The sequence below is a fragment of the Mastigoproctus giganteus genome, chromosome 13, assembly GCF_048544385.1.
Source record: "Mastigoproctus giganteus isolate SK-2022 chromosome 13, ASM4854438v1, whole genome shotgun sequence".
NCBI classification, from domain to species: Eukaryota; Metazoa; Arthropoda; class Arachnida; order Uropygi; family Thelyphonidae; genus Mastigoproctus; species Mastigoproctus giganteus.
The window spans coordinates 11,248,549-11,266,002 of record NC_143587.1 but is presented as its reverse complement, the minus strand read 5'-3'; the positions used below and the strand labels follow the sequence as shown (position 1 = coordinate 11,266,002).

The 17,454-nt window shown below is 37.7% G+C and overlaps 1 protein-coding gene across 5 annotated transcripts in view; it reads left to right on the top strand.

The window, feature by feature from the left end:
- LOC150075760 (la-related protein 4-like) overlaps nucleotides 1-17,454 on the top strand; it is a 498,776-nt gene that overhangs the window by 93,792 nt on the left and 387,530 nt on the right. For all 5 annotated transcript variants that reach the window (XM_090387140.1, XM_090387141.1, XM_090387139.1 and 2 more), the window contains one exon: nucleotides 16,688-16,850. In XM_090387140.1, coding sequence (XP_090243266.1) covers nucleotides 16,688-16,850 — 163 coding nt within the window. The remainder of the gene's footprint in view (nucleotides 1-16,687; nucleotides 16,851-17,454) is intronic.

The window sequence follows — 17,454 nt, the reverse complement described above, 5'->3', positions numbered from 1 at the left end:
TGGAATTTGCTGTTAGTAACATCATTAGTTGGTCCCACTGTATAGAATTTAAAAACTGTCTGAGACCAGTGTAGTCGCCTTTATGAAAGCAAAAACCCATCCATTTACCCTTGATATTTAAGTAAATTCCACATCAATACACTGATCAACCAAGTGGTGCCTTTTATCTGCAAATTCTCAGTGCATGAATAATCACTGCTGATAATCAGATCAAGAGTATTAGTCCTTCTGGTTGCACATTGAACATGTTGCTGTAGAAAATAATCATCCAATAAATCCACAAAAGGCCTTTTCTTTGCCCTGGACAATAGTTAAGTCTTCTTTAATTAATCTGACATCAATATGCTGTGATCACTATCACCCAGTTGATGTTTATTTGCAGATTCTTAATGAGTGAAGTGTCACTGATAATCAGATGGAGTGTTGCTTTCTTGTCTTGTTTCTCACACTAGTGTGGGAAATAGTCATCCGGTAAATCCACAAATGTTTTGTTATTGTATGAGTGACCAACCACATGTTCCAGTTAAAATCCCCCATTATGCTTGTCACAGTCACACTAGTCCCTGTAACAAACTCATTCTCTCACTTTTCCAAAGTGACTCAGCATTTCAATGGCCACCCATGTCAACTGGTAGCACACCCTTAAATTTTGAAATTTTTGATAAGGAGCATCCCCCCCCCCCATCTTTCCTGTACACATTGTAGTCCCCATATTGAAATTCTGCATCACTTATGTCCGAGTGACATAAGTGATGCAGTGTTTGATATCACCACACTCTACTTTTGTTTTCTTCACGTTCATCAAATTTATTTATTGTGCTTCTTGCATTAGTATACATGCAGGTGTATTTGCTGCATTTGTTTTTACTCTTAGTAACCCTAACACAGACCATATTTGCTAGTTTCATGAGGTCAACTAGCAGACTTTGAAGTTCCTGACACCTTCTCAGGCTGCTTCATCTTTCAGTAGAAGCAGAGAAGAATCACATCTCTGCTTGTGGCTGCTATTATTGTATTATTCTAGTATTACCACCTAACTTTCTGATCCACCTAACACTGCCTCAATAGTATTAGCAAGTATTCTTTCACACCTTGGTGCATTATAGCCTTAGTAGCTAATGCGCCAATAAAATCAAAACAAACAAACATCTTTCACACCTATTTAAGTGTATTCCAACCCTGTAAAAATGTCTCTCCTGTTAATAAGCAATGATTATGCTGAGAAAAAAATTCTATCACATGAGCCTTGCACTCTCTCTCCAGGGCTAAATTGATTGACAAGGCTCTCATTAGTGCTCTCTCCTATCATGTTTGAGCAGAATATTTTTAATAATAATTTCTTTAAATAATTTACATAAGTAAAATCAAATGTTTCAGGATCAATTTGGTTCTGTCATAAGATCTATATTCCATTCCTGCATTATTAGCAACATTCAACAAAAAATGAGCATGATAATATTAAATTGTGATATTTATATACATGTGCCTCAGATCTTAGAAATACTCTTATTAGCCAAAATTTTTGGAAGTCATGTCTACCTAATTTCATAAAATAAGATCTGTGTAGTAATTGAATACCATTTTCAGAGAGTGTCTTGGGAAGAAAATCCAAAAGGATATGATGGAAATATTGCACGACATTGTCCATATACATTACTTTCACTACTGAGTTACTGAATTCATAAAGCTCATAATGCCACTACAGATGGATCAAAGTCTGGATAACACATGATCTTTCACCCACAGGTGATCCTTGCACTACTCCTTTTGGAAAATGCAGCAGCCTAGAAAGCAAGGTGTCGAGGATTTCAGGCCCTGCTGTGTGTCATCACGGAACAAGTGAATACGCGGGCTGTGTAAAGATCAGAGCCAGAACTAGTGTGGGTGAGCGGGGTTCGCAAGTACAGTATTTTAAGGGTGCACCCAACCAGTTATGTATTTTAATATTGCTTCATTTTTAATTTTATTACAGTTGGTCCTCTGTTTAACTAACTTCTTTATAGTGATTTTTTAAAAATTCTTTTTGGTAATTATACAGGGTGTCTCAAAAATATTGGTACAAACGTTTAGGGGAGGTAGGTAACATCTAAAGGAATGTGAATTGCATAGGAACCCATAACCAGAAACGTCACGGGAAAGTAGTAGCAGAGGCACAAGAAGCAGAAATGACACAAGACAGTAATTAGTGGCAAACATTTATTTGATATAATATTAACAATGGAGTACGAGATGGATGCATTTCATGATGTTACAACAGATGCTCGAAGGTTCCACCATGAGACGCGATGCATGCATGACACGGAAGCAGCATGGATTGGTGGACACGGTCGAACACACCTGGAGTTTCTTTGAGAGTAGCAGCAGCGCAGACAAATCTCCACAGGTGATTCATACACAATATATTTGAGTGCCCCTCACAGAAAGAAATCAAGGCTCGATAAATCAGGTGAGCGTGGGGCCTAGGCAATGGGTCCATCACGGCCAATTCATCCAAGCCCAAAACATCTGTTCAAACGGTCATGAACACACCTATAATGGTCAGGTGCCCCGTCATGTTGAAACCAAATGTTGCGTCTCACATTTGCTGGAACATCAAGTAACCCTTGTAGAACTTGTTCAAGAAAGATCTGATATTTAGCGGATTTCATGCACGATGGGCTGACTAAGCAGTCACCGACCATACCTGCCCTCCCATTTATTGTGAAGCAATGTTGTGCCTCATGGGGGCACACACCGTGTGGGTTGTCATGAGCCCACACATGAGCATTGTGCTGATTGAATAAGCCTCATCCGTGACCAAACATAGGCTGGAAAATTCAAGTCTTGAACACTTTTTTGGAAAAACCACTGCGCAAAAGCCACATGTGCAGGATGATCTTGGGGGAACAGTAACTGAACCCTTTGGAGATGAAAGTAGCGGGTGTAAGGAATCGTTGTGCCAGACACGCTGTACACTGCAACGAGACACTCCTAAGGCAGAGGTAACGGCATGTGTGCTGGTAGTAGGATTATTCTGGATGGCATTCAACACACTTTCTTCCATGGCGGGAGTTCACGTAGAATGTGGTCTGCCTGCTATTCCTGTTACCTCTAAATGACCCATAATTGCACAAATTTTGATGCACATGTGCAAACAAACGGTGGTCCAGTACATGTCTGTCTGGGAAGCGTTCTTGATAAATTTGTTGAGTGGCTCGTCCATTGCCCTCTGCCAATCCATACACTAGGTGCATGTCTGCCAGCTCACAGTTCGTATATCGATGCATGCTCTTCGTGTGGCGACTACTGCTTGAATGAGTAAATCAGAAATTTTCCCTCACCCTGTATTTAAAATAGTTTCTGTAGAACAAAGAAAATTTTCATATAACGAATGGATTACGAGACAATTTTGTAAACATTGTACCCACCTCTGGCCTTTAGGCAATTAGAAATTGCAAATTAAGAGTTAAAGGGATTACCGTTCTGCAATGTAAGTGCTGCCTATACAATGTATGTAGATACCTATCCCACATACTGAGAAGTCACACTAGTCGGCTGCTTTCTACAGCCAGTCAGAAGATGAAGGCGTATTTCTGACATGGATAATAGCCTCTGGCCAACCTGTATTCTGTTTATAATAAAAATAAAAAAAAAATTATTAAAAGAAATACAGCATTATCTTTGTACATGCTACATCTGAGTCCAGAAATTTTTGTGATTTTATGAGAATGAAAAAAAATTATAAATTCGAGATTTATAATTATATACAGAAAAAAAATATCAGGGAGGAACAGTGTTTTAATTTAAAAATTTCGAAAATAACAGAGAAACTCCAATTACAAATTTCTATAAAATACGACCTGTGTTGTGCAGTCACACTTCTGAGCTTTTTGGTTTGTCCTTCAGTGCTATTCAATCCTTCATTATTAGCCAGTTGGCAAATATTTCACTTGAATCAGCACAAGTGCTGAAGTGTGTGTGGTTGCAGGTTAAAATAAACCAAAGTGTTAATTCAAATTCTGTTGTTCAGTTGTTGCCTCTTCTTGTTAAAAAGTAAGTTCAAGTATATTATTATTAACAAACCTTTCTTTTATGTACTTAATTTCCTTTAGTTGAACTGTAACTGTATATTTTATTTTTATAGGTTATAAAATTATATGTAATTAGTTATTTAAAATGTTTTAGAATTCAATTTTTGTCTCATTTTCAAAATGAGGTTTTAGACACAGTAATCAAATTTGGAGGGCGCAGTTAAATTTTTTTGAGAAAAGGTTCTTGTTAATTTTTGGAGCAGAACATTTTCCTTGTTAAATACTTTTTATACTATAGAAGTGCAGATTGTGAGCAAACTTCTATTTAAAATAATGTATTATTGATATTGTCCTTTGCTAATCATCATAAATGGCAGTTGCATAACTTCAGAATGAACAATCAGCTGCAATGAAGCAGGTTTTTGAATGCTGCATGCATATATGATTTTTCTCAGACAAAAAAAAGTGACCATTAGCTGTTTTTTTTTTTTTTTTTATATGTACCTGTAATGGTACAAATACTTGGAATACAAGACTTTTGTGGATTTATTGGATGATTTTTTTTCTACAGCAACATGTTCAGAATGCAACCAGAGGGAGTAATACTCTTGATCTGATTATCAACAGTGATTATTCATGTATTAAGAATTTGCAGAAAAATGAACCACTTGGTGACAAGTCACTAATCTCATTTGTCGCTTGATTACAGACTAGCTTATATCTGCCACAGGCTTCTGTGTCACCTGATAATTTATATGCATCCCATGCATTTTCTTCTCTGCCACATGTCTCATTAGTTCATCTGACATCCATTTAGGCCTAAACCTTGAACAGTATTTCTTAGTTGGTATGAAAAGCCTAGTACCCTCCAAGACTAATTCCCTAAAGGCCCCCCATTTAGAATTCACTGTTGGTAACATCATCAGTTGGTCCCACTGTATAGATGGTATATGATGCAAGAAAGCAAGCTTATACAGCATCTCATACACATGGCCCAATGTGATTCAATCCCTTCCTTTTATTAATATAAGCATAGAAGTCTATGCCATTTTTCTTTGCATTCTTTACCAGACACTTGTAATAATCTGCCTTAGCTTTCCTAACCTCCTTTGTGACCTGAGTACAGACTAATTTATATTTACCATATGCTTTTGTATCACCTGATAATTTATATGTATCCCATGCACTTTTCTTCTCTGCAACTTGTCTCAATAATTCATCTGACATCCATCTAAGCTGTCACAGTATTTCTTCATTGGTATTAAATTTGCTGTTGGTAACATCATCAGTTGGTCACACTGCATACAAGTTAAAAACTGTCTGAGACCTCTGTAGTCACCATTAATGAAAGCAAAAGGCTTTCCCTTTATCTTTGACAGTAATTGTCTTTAATTAAATTCTACATTAATACACTGATTGCTGCCACCCAGTGGCTCTTTTACCTGCAGATTCTTAATGCATGAAGGATCACTGCTGAAAACCAGATCAAGAGTATTGCTTCCTCTTGATGCATTTCTAACATGCTGCTGTAGAAAACAGTCATCCAAGAAATCTACAAAAGTTTTGCTAGTTTGTGAGTGATCAACCCACAAATTCAAGTCAACATCTGTATAGTTAAAATCCCCCATTGAGACATTCTGATTTTCTAGCTCAGTATATTTTCCTTTATAGCTGTTTGGTATACTGATCACAGTCATTATGCTTATAACACATTCCCCTCAATTTTATTTTCTAGTGCTTATTTCACATCAAACTGACTGAACATAACACTCAAAGCATCCAAGTAAACTGGATGCACTGCCTTAGATTTAATATTCTTCTTAATTAAGTGCATAACTTCACCTCTCCTGTCTTGTTTCTCCTTCTGTGTACATTGTACTCTCCATATTCAAATTAAGCATCATGTATGTCTGAGTGACACCGTGTCTCCACTGTCGCTAAAATATCTGCATTTTATGACTTAATCAGTACTTCAAATTCATCAATAATTTTTTTTTATAATCTCCTAGCATTAGTATACATGCACATGTTCTTACTCTTAGTTACCCTAACAGAGCCCATGTATTCATTTGTTCTGTGATGACCCACAGCTGAGCCTTAAATCCCAGACAGTCTGCTGCATGTGCCAATGATAGCAATGCAAGAATGACTTTCACCGCTGCTTGCAGCTCTAGTTAAACTAGTTGTTTGTTTCCTCCTCCCCCTCTCAAGCTAGCAATTTTCCAATCCACCTACGAATATCACTGGCTTGATAGCATCAGCAAATATTCTTGCACCCCTTCAATTCAAGTGTATCTCATCTGCTTCAAAGCAACCTCTCCTGTTAACAAGCACAGACCACACAGAAAAATTCTACTCCATGAACTTTGCATGTTGATAAGGCTCTCAACATATACTCCCTCTTATAGTGTCTGGACAGAATTTCAGACACTTTCAAATTCCTTCCAAACTCACTACTTTTTGCCAACATTTTCCTGCACTTGTTAAGTAAGTCATCAGATCTCTTACTGTTAATATCATTAGTGCCAACAAATACAACAATCACCTTTTTTGCCCTTAATGTCATCTACTTTTGTCCCTGGCAGACATACTGTGGTCCTATTCCAAGATATGTGACATTCTTATCTTGAACAGCTTTAGCACATTTATTGGAAAACTAAAGTTTAGATGAAGAACAATTTTAAGGTGGAGTGTGGAGTAAAGCATTGCATCCCTGCAAGAATAATTTCACTGATACAGTATGAGCAAACATTGATATTAGAATACATAAAACAGTAATCCAATGAAGGAAAATAAGAATAGAAATCATGCAGATCATCCCATTTTGCATTCTTGTAATGCCAGACAAAACTAGGAAAGGCTCCATTCGAGAAGAGGCATTGTGAAGTGCCTAGAGAACTTACTCACCTTGACCGTATACTTGGAATGGATTTTTTGTGAGAAAGCTTGATCTCTAGTTGTTTCCTCTCTTATTATCCTTTCCAGTGTTTTTCCATTAATTTCTCTTCCCTTATATTTTTGTTTCTTTTGTATTCTTTCAATTTTTCTGATACTTTGTATCAAGTATCATTCTGCTGTTGAAGTATATATTTCTGTTTTCTTATTTTTGATTTTTGGTTTCTTAAAAGTTCAGTATATTATATGCTTTTTGAAATTTATCTGTTTCTTTATGCTTTTAATCATTACACGGCCAATTTCGTTTTTGATGTTTTTTGTATGTTGATATCTAGCAGTTTTATGAATGGCTTTTGGTGGGAATATGCTGCTCACCCTCTATATATATACCCACATCATTAAATAAACAAAATTCAATTATTTTTTTTCCTGTTTTTATTTATTGCTCCCAAAACTTACCTTCCCATTGTCTCTTTTCCTTTATTCTATAAATTGTCCATTAGAATTAGTACATGTTTTTATTCCTTCCATTGTTTTCTGTACTAGCTCATAAAATGATTTTCTTTCTTCATTTGCATCATTTGTTGATGCATAGACATTAATCACTGTTATATTTCTTATCGTGCTCTGATCATTCTTTCTAAACCTTTTGATATTGGATCTCATTTCATGAATTCTTTATAGTTTGTCAGATAACATAATTACTATTCCTCTATCATTTTCTCTCTCTCTCTCTCTCTCTCTCTCTCTCTCTCTCTCTCTCTCTCTCTCTCTCGTCATCTTCATATAGTGCCGACCAGGCTAGCCGAGTGGGTAAAGTACCTGCCCGGCAACCCAAAGGTCGCGGGTTCGATTCCCGCCTCGGGCTTGGATCAAAGTACTGCAAAAACCTTGGGAGGTGCAATATGGCCACAGAAGCCGATGCGCCAACAACTACCAAATCAAAAAAAAAAAAATCAAATCTTCATATAGTATGGCTTGCTGGATGCTAATTTTGTTTCACTTTCATCATTCCATTTTTGTCATACTCAGTCTCAGGATACATATTTTGTACTTCTTCAGCTCTGTGAAATCTGTATTTGTATGTTTTAACATGTCAGGGTTATCAGCACTGAGTGCAATCTTCTCCATTTATTCAAACTTTGGACTGGCTTAGGAAGGCATAATACATCCTCTCCCTCCCCCAGGAAGGATTTACCTTATTTAATAAGGTGAAACCTGCTTTTTGCAGCACTCAAATTGTATGCTATATGCAGTATTTGATGTTAAACCTCATTTGCCAATTTTCATCCAGCCAGTCTGCTTATTTATCCAGATCTTCCTGTCCAAGTACAATAAGTGCAGGTTATAGTGATCACTGGTTATTACAATTGGCAGCTTTAGAGAATCAAATTTCAAAGAACTGATTCAAATCAATAAAATACACTACACCTTCATTGTTTATTAGAATCACATATTTAGTTATAAGAATCAGTTACGAACACTTCTGTGATAGTTTTCTAAAGCACGTTTCTGGAGGTCACAATCATAAAACAATAAGAACAGTTTTCGGTTTATTGGACCTTTTTTGTTTGTACAATCAGTTATACATGGGTAGTTACTATAACTTTAACATAATGAATTGCCCACTCTGTTACTGATAATTTGGCTGAGGAGAATTAAGATGAACTTGAATGAATTCCATTTATAAAACAGCAAACTCATGAAGCTATAGGTGTCCTGAGGAGAGTGTTGGAAGAAACTGGTTCAAGTGATTGTGAATATAGACTTATACAATATTGAAAAATCTATAAATAGACTTTGTAGTGATACAAATACGTACAAAGCTTAATATAAATATTAATTTGCAAAAAGGATCACTATAACTGGCACTTACTGTATATATGACAATGGTTTTCAACAGGGGTGCTGCGGCACACTAGGGGCCGCAACAACATTCTTGGGGTACCGTGTAATTTCAATTTAAGTTACTTAAAGTTATTATTATTATTATTGTTTTTTGAAATTTATACATTAATTTCATTATAAAAAGGTGTACGGCATCCATTGTACTGTATCTTTTTAATTTGTGGTGATCTGTAATTGATCTTTATTTAGTACCTCTATATAAAGAATATAATTATTATATAGGTATATCATTAAAAGATCGAAAACCACTGTGTTAGGTATTTCTTTTGGCCTAGGGATGCCGTGAAAAAAAATTACTGGGACACTAAGGGTGCCGTGAACCAAGAAAGTTTGGGAACCTCTGGTATATTATATAAAAATAATTTTTGGCATCCAGTTCTTTGTGACCCACATCGTAGTATCCAGTCAAATTGGTCATGCAAGGTTTCCCGTTAACAAAACCATGCTGTGTCTGAACTATAACTGCAGCCTTGCCTAGATCATCCTGCAATGCTTCTTTAACTCCATTATTTTCCCTGGAACAGACGTTAAACTAACAGGTTTGTAATTACTCGTGTCACCCTTTGATCTCTCTTTGTGAATTAGTGATATTTGCACATCTCCAGTTGGTGAGGACCTCCCCTGAGTCTAAGAATGGTCTCATAATTATGGCTAAAGGTTTGCTTACTTCCTTTTCTGCCTCCTTTAATATAACTTGATAGATCCCATCCACCCCAAGTGCCTTTCTTATGTTTGACTTTAATTTCTCCTCCACTTTGCTTTCAGTTATTACAAATCATTTAGTCCCCTGTTAGTTTGATAAGCTTTTGGTCTCCACTTCCCTACATAATTCCCCATCTCATTAGTTCATCTGACATCCATTTAGACCTAGCATGTGCAGCAAAGCCACACTGGTAGGGGGATACCTATCAGTGTGGCTTTGCTGTACCTATCATCGTACCCCCCCCCATAAGACTGAATTATTCGTACAGTGTCAATATGAGAATGGGATTTTCTTCATGTTTCGGAAAAGAAGATCTGTTCTGTATTGAAAGAACAGGCAATGACAGCTGTCAAGTGAATATCGATGCATAAGGGTAAGAATCTTATTCCTACCCAAGTTTGTATCCTTACGTTCAACACCCCATGGCCTCCATCAAGGCAGGCCACTTAAACTGCCTGCTATAGATTTACATCCCAAATATTCGAAGTGTTATTAATGCCATAAGTATGGGCACTCACAAACAGCCTATTGTGCAGATGCAAATGCTAAACCCAACTATGGAACAGCCCCTTCACTGACCATAAAGGGGAACTCCCTGAAGAAGCCATCCTTTTGAATGATCTGCACATTCCCGGCCACCCTCTCACCTGCACAACCCTTCTTGGCAGCTCTTACATTGATCTAACACTCACTAAACAAATTCCGCAACTCCATACATAATTTGCAGCTATGCACCTCCTGAACAACCAGCGATCATAACTCCATCACCTTCAGAGTCCCCTACCTCAAGAAACTGACAACAAGCTCGATATAAAGCTAGTAGATTCAACACCAGGAAAGCAGACTGGCACATGTTTGATAAATAACAAAGACTTTACAACACCAGACAATCTGGAAAGAATGGGCAGCTTTCCAGCAGAAGATCGAGCCACTGCCTTCCACTGCATGGTAATGTCGACATGCAACACCTCAATGCCTTGACGTAAGAGGAGAGCACACTCCATACCGTGGTTGGACCACACAACTCACCAACCTCAGGAACGTAACGAAAACAGCCAGGAGACAATTTCAATGAGCCAGGAGGGATAGAAGACTGGCCGGAGACGTGGAAAGACTACAGGAAGCATACAGAGTCTAGAAGAACATACAAAGAGTCTAGAACAGTCATCTACCATGAGAAATGCAAATCGTGGGAAAGAATTGTAAAACAAAATTTGGAAATGAAGACTGATCGTCTTCAAAAAAAAAAGACGGTCTGATCTACAAACTTGTGATGGACAAGGTTATTCCGGGAGGTATATACTACTCCATCAGGCTCCCAAACCAGACAGAGCCAACAACTTGGACTGAATCAGTAGAAGTCGTCCTTGATGCTATAGTCCATCGACACCCCCCCCCCCCCACACACACAAGAGAACACTTTCTAGACCAACCTTAGGCTTGGCTCCCTTGCACATGCAGGCATGCCGTATGAGGAACCTATCACCAAAGACGAAATTGGGGAGGCCATCCAGTCCACCAAATCCAGAAAATGCCCTGGTCTTGACATGCTTGAAGCCGAAGTCATAAAAAGAATGAGCTGCGAGACCAGAGGTCATAGTAAACCTGCTGAATGCTTGCATCAGGGATGGTCTTTCCAGCCCACTGGAAAAGGGCCCTTGACAAGATAATGATGAGTATAATGAGCAATTGTGCAGAGAATTGTGTGACCTGTAAATCAGAATGTCTTATGGGGGATTTTAACTTTCCAGATATTGACTGGAACTTGTGATTTGGTCACTTGCACACTAGCAAGACTTTCGTGGATTTAATGGATGACTGTTTTCTATAGCAACACGTTCGAGAGGCAACCAGAGGGAGTAATATTCTTGATATGATTATCAGCAGTGATTATTCATGCATTAAGAATTTGCAGATAAAGGAATCACTGGGTGACAGTGATCACAATGTACTGATGAGGGAATTACTTAAGGATGTAACTACCAAGGCTAAAGGGAAGGGCTTTTGTTTTCGTAAAGGTGGCTACCTTTACGAAAGTGCGAGCTTTCAGGGACTTAATTTTGGAAGCTACAATGCTTTTCATTCCAACTAAGAAATACTGTTCAAGGTTTAGGCCTTATTGGATGTCAGATGAAATAATGAGGCTTGTTGGTAGAGAAGAAAAATGTATGGGATGCATATAAAGTATCAGGTGACACAGAAGCCTATGGCAGATATAAACTAGTCTGTAATCAAGTCACAAAGGAGGGTAGGCAGGCGAAGGCAGATTACGAGAAATCCTTGACAAAGGATGCAAAGAAACACAGCAAAGAGTTCTTTACTTATGTAATCTCTAGAAGGAAAGGGATGAATCAGATTGGACCACTTAGCATAGATGGGTTGACTATTGATGATCATGTCCAGGTAGCTGATAAACTGAATCAGTATTTTGCATCTACATTCACACATGAGGAGTTATTCAATGAGAGGAGTGCCAGAAGTTTATCAAACTCTAACAGGGAGCTAAGTTATTTTGTAATAACTAAGAGCAAAGTGGAATAGAAATTGTTGAAGTTAAACGTAAAAAAGGCACCTGGAGTGGATGGGATCTATCCAGTTATATTAAAGGAGGCAGCAAAGGAAGTAAGCAAACCCTTAGCCATAATCATGAGAGGTTCCTTGGACTCAGGGGAGGTCCCCATGGACTATAGGTGTGCAAATGTATCATCACTTCACAAAGGGGGTTCAAAAGATGACACAGGTAACTAATGACCTGTTAGTTTAACTTGTGTTCCAGGGATAATAATGGAATCACTGGTTAAAGAAGCATTGCTGGATCATCTAGACAAGACTGCAGTAATAGTTAAGACATAGCATGGGTTTGTTGAAGGGCAGTCTTGTCTGACAAATTTGATTGCATATTATGATGTGGTCACAAAGGAACTGAACGTCAAAAATAATTTTGATATTAAATACTTGGATTTCAGGAAAGCTTTTGATACTGTTGTGCATGGAAGACTGATGTACAAATTGGACAGGTTTGGCATTAAGGGTAAGTTGCTAAAATGGATAAAGGGATGGTTGAGAGTGAGAGACGACAGAGAATGGTAATCAGTGGACACTGCTCTTCGTGGACAGTTGTTATTAATGGAGTTCCCCAGGGTTTGGTGTTGGGCCCATTGTTGTTTTGTATATATATCAATGATATTGATGAAGGTATATCAGGTTTAATGTCCAAGTTTGCAGATGATAGAAAGGTTGGCAGGGTTGTTAACGACAGTAAAGACAGTACGCTACTCTAACTGGATCTAGATAAGTTGGGCAAATGGGATGAAAAGTGGCAACTGAAGTTTAACATTGACAAATGCAAAGTACTGCATATGGGTAGCAAAAACTGAAGAGAAACATACCAATTGTGTGGTACTACACTCAGGAAAGTGTAAATTGAAAAAGACCTGGGGGTAATTGTGCAGTCAAATATTAAGTTTGCTGAGCAGTGCAGAGGGGCTACCAGGGCAGGTCATCCAGTCTTGTCAATAATACATAGGAATTTTGCTACCAGGGACAGGGAGGTGATTATTCCATTATACAAGGCAATGGCCAGGCCACATCTAGAGTACTGTGTACAGGTCTTGAGGCCTCATTTTAGGAAGGATGTAGTGTGGCTAGAATGAGTACAAATAAGGGCAACAAGATTGGTGAGGGGAAACAAATGGTGCTCTTATAAAGAAATGCTTATGTTCTGCAAATTGCAGTGCCTGGAGAATAGGCACCTGTGAAGTGATCTGATTGAGGTGTGTAAGGCCTTGAATGGGTTGGGCAAGCTGAATGCTAATGGGATTTTTTGCCTTTAGCCAGTGGGTAGTTGATTGGTGGAACAGACTTACATCTTTTGTTGTGGAAGTTGGTAGCCTAAATAAATTTAAGGCTGAGCTTGAGCTGGACAGACATTTGGAACGAATGGAGGGGTGAAATGGGAGGGGTTTTTTTTTTTTTGGCTGATGCTGCATAAGCTTGCTTTCTTACATTGTATGCCTTTGCTAATGCAAGCTTATATAGCACCAGCCAAAAAAAGAAGTGTTTCACTCATCCACTAACTCCAAATGGTTGTCTAGTTTTGCCTTGAATCTGTTTAAGCTGTTAACTTCTACAACAACAAATGGAACTTTATTCCAGCAATCAACCACCCACTGGCTAAAGGCAAACTTCTGCACATATATCCTACAACTGTCTTTCCTCAATTTGAATTTATGCCCTCTCAGCCAATTATTCTGAGCCAGAGGAAGAATCCCATCAGCATTGAACGTGCTGAAGCCATTCAAGACTTTATACACCTCAGTCAGATCACCTCGCAGGTGCCTAGTCTCCAGACACTGTAATTTGCAAAACTTAAGCCTTTCTTTGTATGAGAAACCCTTCGTTCTATTCACTAATCTTGCCTTTTTCTGCACTCACAACTCTACATCCTTCCAAAAATGAGGCCTCCAGACCTGTAAACATTACTCAAGGCGTTGCCTGACCATTGCCTTATACAAGGGGATAATCACCTTCTTATCCCTGCTAGAAAAATTCCTGTATATCATTGACAAGACACTGAGCTACTCTTGCAGACCGTCTGCGCCGTTTGGAAAACTTCATATCTGCCTGCACAATTACCCCCAGATCCTTTTCATTCTCTACCACTGTCGGAGTAATACCACACAAGTGATACGTTACTCTGGGGTTACTTCTTCCCATATGTAGTACTTTAAATTTGTCAATATTAAACTGCTCAACTTTTCTAGATCCTGGTACAGCAGGGTACTGCCATTAGTGTTATTAACAACCCTGCCAAGTATCGTCTGCAAACTTGGACATTAAGCCTGATATACCATTATCAATATCATTAATAAATACAGAAAACAACAATGGACCCAGAGGGACTCCACTAATAACATTAGTCCATCAAGAGCAGTCCATTGATTACCACTCTGTCTTCTCCCAAACAACCATCCCTTTATCCATAGCAGCAATTTTCCTCCAAAGCCAGACCGCTCCAATTTGTGCAGCAGTCTCCCATGTGCAACAGTATTAAAAGCCTTCCTAAGATCCAAATATATGATATCAAAGTTATTCCCTGCATCCAGTTCCTTTATGACCACATCATAGTATCCAATCAGATTGGTCAGACAAGACTTTCCCTTAACAAAACCATGCTGTGTCCGAGCTATAACTGAAATCTTGTCTAGATGATCTTGCAGTGTTTTTTAACCTGCCTCCATTAATTTTTCTTTTTTTAACATGCCTCCATTAATTTTCCTGGAACAGAAGTTAAACTAACAGGAATCTAATTACTTGTTGCCCTTTGATCCTCTGTTGTGAATTTGGGTGACATTTGGACATCTCCAGTCCATGGGTACCGCCCCTGAGTCCAAGGTAGCTCTCATAGTTATGGCTAAGAGTTTGCTTATTTCCTTTGCTGCCTTCTTGAATATAACTGGATAGATTCCATCCATCCCAGGTGCCTTTCTTATGTTTATCTTCAACAATTTCTCCTCCACTTTGCTCTCGGTTATTACAAAATCATCTAGCTCACTGCCAGAGTTTAATTCACCTCTGACATTCACATCTCTAAATAACTCATGTGTGAATGTAGATGCAAAATACTCACTTAATTTGTTAGCTACCTGAGCAAGATCATCAACAGGTGGACCAATCTGATTCATCCCCTTCCTTCTAGAGTTGACATAAGTAAAGAACTCTTTGGTGTTTTTCTTTGCATCCTTTGCCAAAGATTTGTCATAATCTGCCTTTGCCTTCCTAACCTACTTGGTTACAGACCAGCTTATATCATGTCCCGTGCATTTTTCTTCTCTGCCACATGTCTCATTAGTTCATCTGACATCCATTTAGGCCTAAACCTTGAACAATATTTCTTAGTTGGTATGAAAAGTCTAGTAGCATTCCAAGATTATTTCTTTGAATACTTCCCATTTTGAATTTGCTGTTGGTAACATCATCAGTTGGTCCCACCTTATAGAATTTAAATACTGTCTCAGACCATTGTAGTCACCTTTACGAAAGCAAAATCCCTTCCCTTTATCCCTGTTGGTAGTTACCTCTTTGAGCAAATTCTCCTTCAGCACACTGTGATCACTGCCACCTAGTGGTTCCCTTATCTGCAGATTCTTAATGCATGATGAATCACTAGTGATAATCAGATCAAGAATATTACTCCCTCTAGTTGCCTCCAGAACATGCTGCTGTAGAAAACAATCATCCAATAAATCCATAAAAGCTTTGCTAGTGTGGGAGTAACCAACCCACAAATTCCAGTCAATATCTGGAAAATTAAAATCCCCCATTATAAGACTCTCTGCTTTACAGCCCCACTATTTCCCTGTATTATACTCATCAGAGTCATTAGGCCTATAACACACTCCTACTCTCAATTTTGAACGGTATTATAAAAGATTATCCTATTTTACAATAGGATAATCTTTTATAATACCTTTTCACTTATTCCAAGATCTCTGCCTAAGATATTTGACTGCCATTTGTGGCTGACTATTGTTTTATTCTTATGATGTTGCAGTGCTAATTGCTTAGAGATTAACTGTTTGTAATCATTCAGTGACTGGAGATTTATTAAGCTGTTAATGATTGCTTTTGGTTTCGAGCAATCAGTAGTAGAGTGATCATCTTAGAGTCCTGTAAAATGGATTCTAAAAATCAAAGTCAGCGACATGTTTTTTGTTTTCAGGAGCTGAAGCTGAATAATGCTTTGCTGAAAATCCAGTATTCTTTGGTTTTTGATGGATGTAAAATAAAATGATTTATATTACGTCTGTATACTGAATATTGATATAATTGCATATTAAAGATCTGCCATAATATGCAGTTTAAAAACAACTGTACATATCTGATCATAGGAATATATTCTGCGATAGCACATGCACTCATCCCAGTTGGATACCTCTCATATTTACATTTAAACAATCGTGCTTTTTCTCCCCCCCCCCATTTCTAATGTAAGTCAGTTATTTAGGGACATAATGAATAATAGCGCATAACACACTCATTATAAGGACACAGGTCACAGGTGCCACCTAAATATAACAACTATGAATACATCACAGTTTACTTCTTCCCCCCCCCCCCATCTTTTATATGCAAAATTGAAATATACCATTTTTCCTTTATGTATTTATAGATTAAACCTGCTAGTCAAGGACTCAATCCCAATGCTGATGCATTTTGCAGTAGTAGTACTACTTCCACCTCTATCAATGATCATACAGAAATTTCTGAAGATACTACTTGTGAATTAAATAATGTTCCTGATGCCAATGATCCACTGGATACAGAAGGCAAATGTAAGTTAGAATGACTTTAATTTTTAAAATTTCTATTCAGTTTATTTTATCAAAATCCAGTCTGAGGGATAAAATATTTTATTTTTGCAGTTGGCTTAGGCCTACTAGCACAACTTTTGTTTTCATGAGAAGCAAAAATTACAAATTTGAAATAAAATATCAGCATGATTTGCATATGCAGTTAATAACACTAACCAACATGATTTTTACCTCCAGCAAATCAATGGTTGTTTCTGGTCAAGTTTATATATAGAATTTAAAATCAATCATAAAAATTTCCTATCACATCTCAGTTTTAAGATATAGATAGATAAAACTGGATTCTGTACAAAGATATCATTACTGTTTGAAATGCAATTTTTAAACCCCTGGCACCACCATGCCTGACGGGACTAATTGTATGTCTATCATTGCTGCAATTAAAGATTCTATTAGGCTAAAAGTTAAGCAAGCACATCATTACTGTTCTTGCAATATAGTATATTTTGATTTTAGCCACTTTTCCAGACAAGTCAGTATTTTTATTAATTTTATTACACCATTCAACTGTTCAATATATAGTGTATGATAAACTATGCCAGCAGAATTCACATTCTGTTCAAAT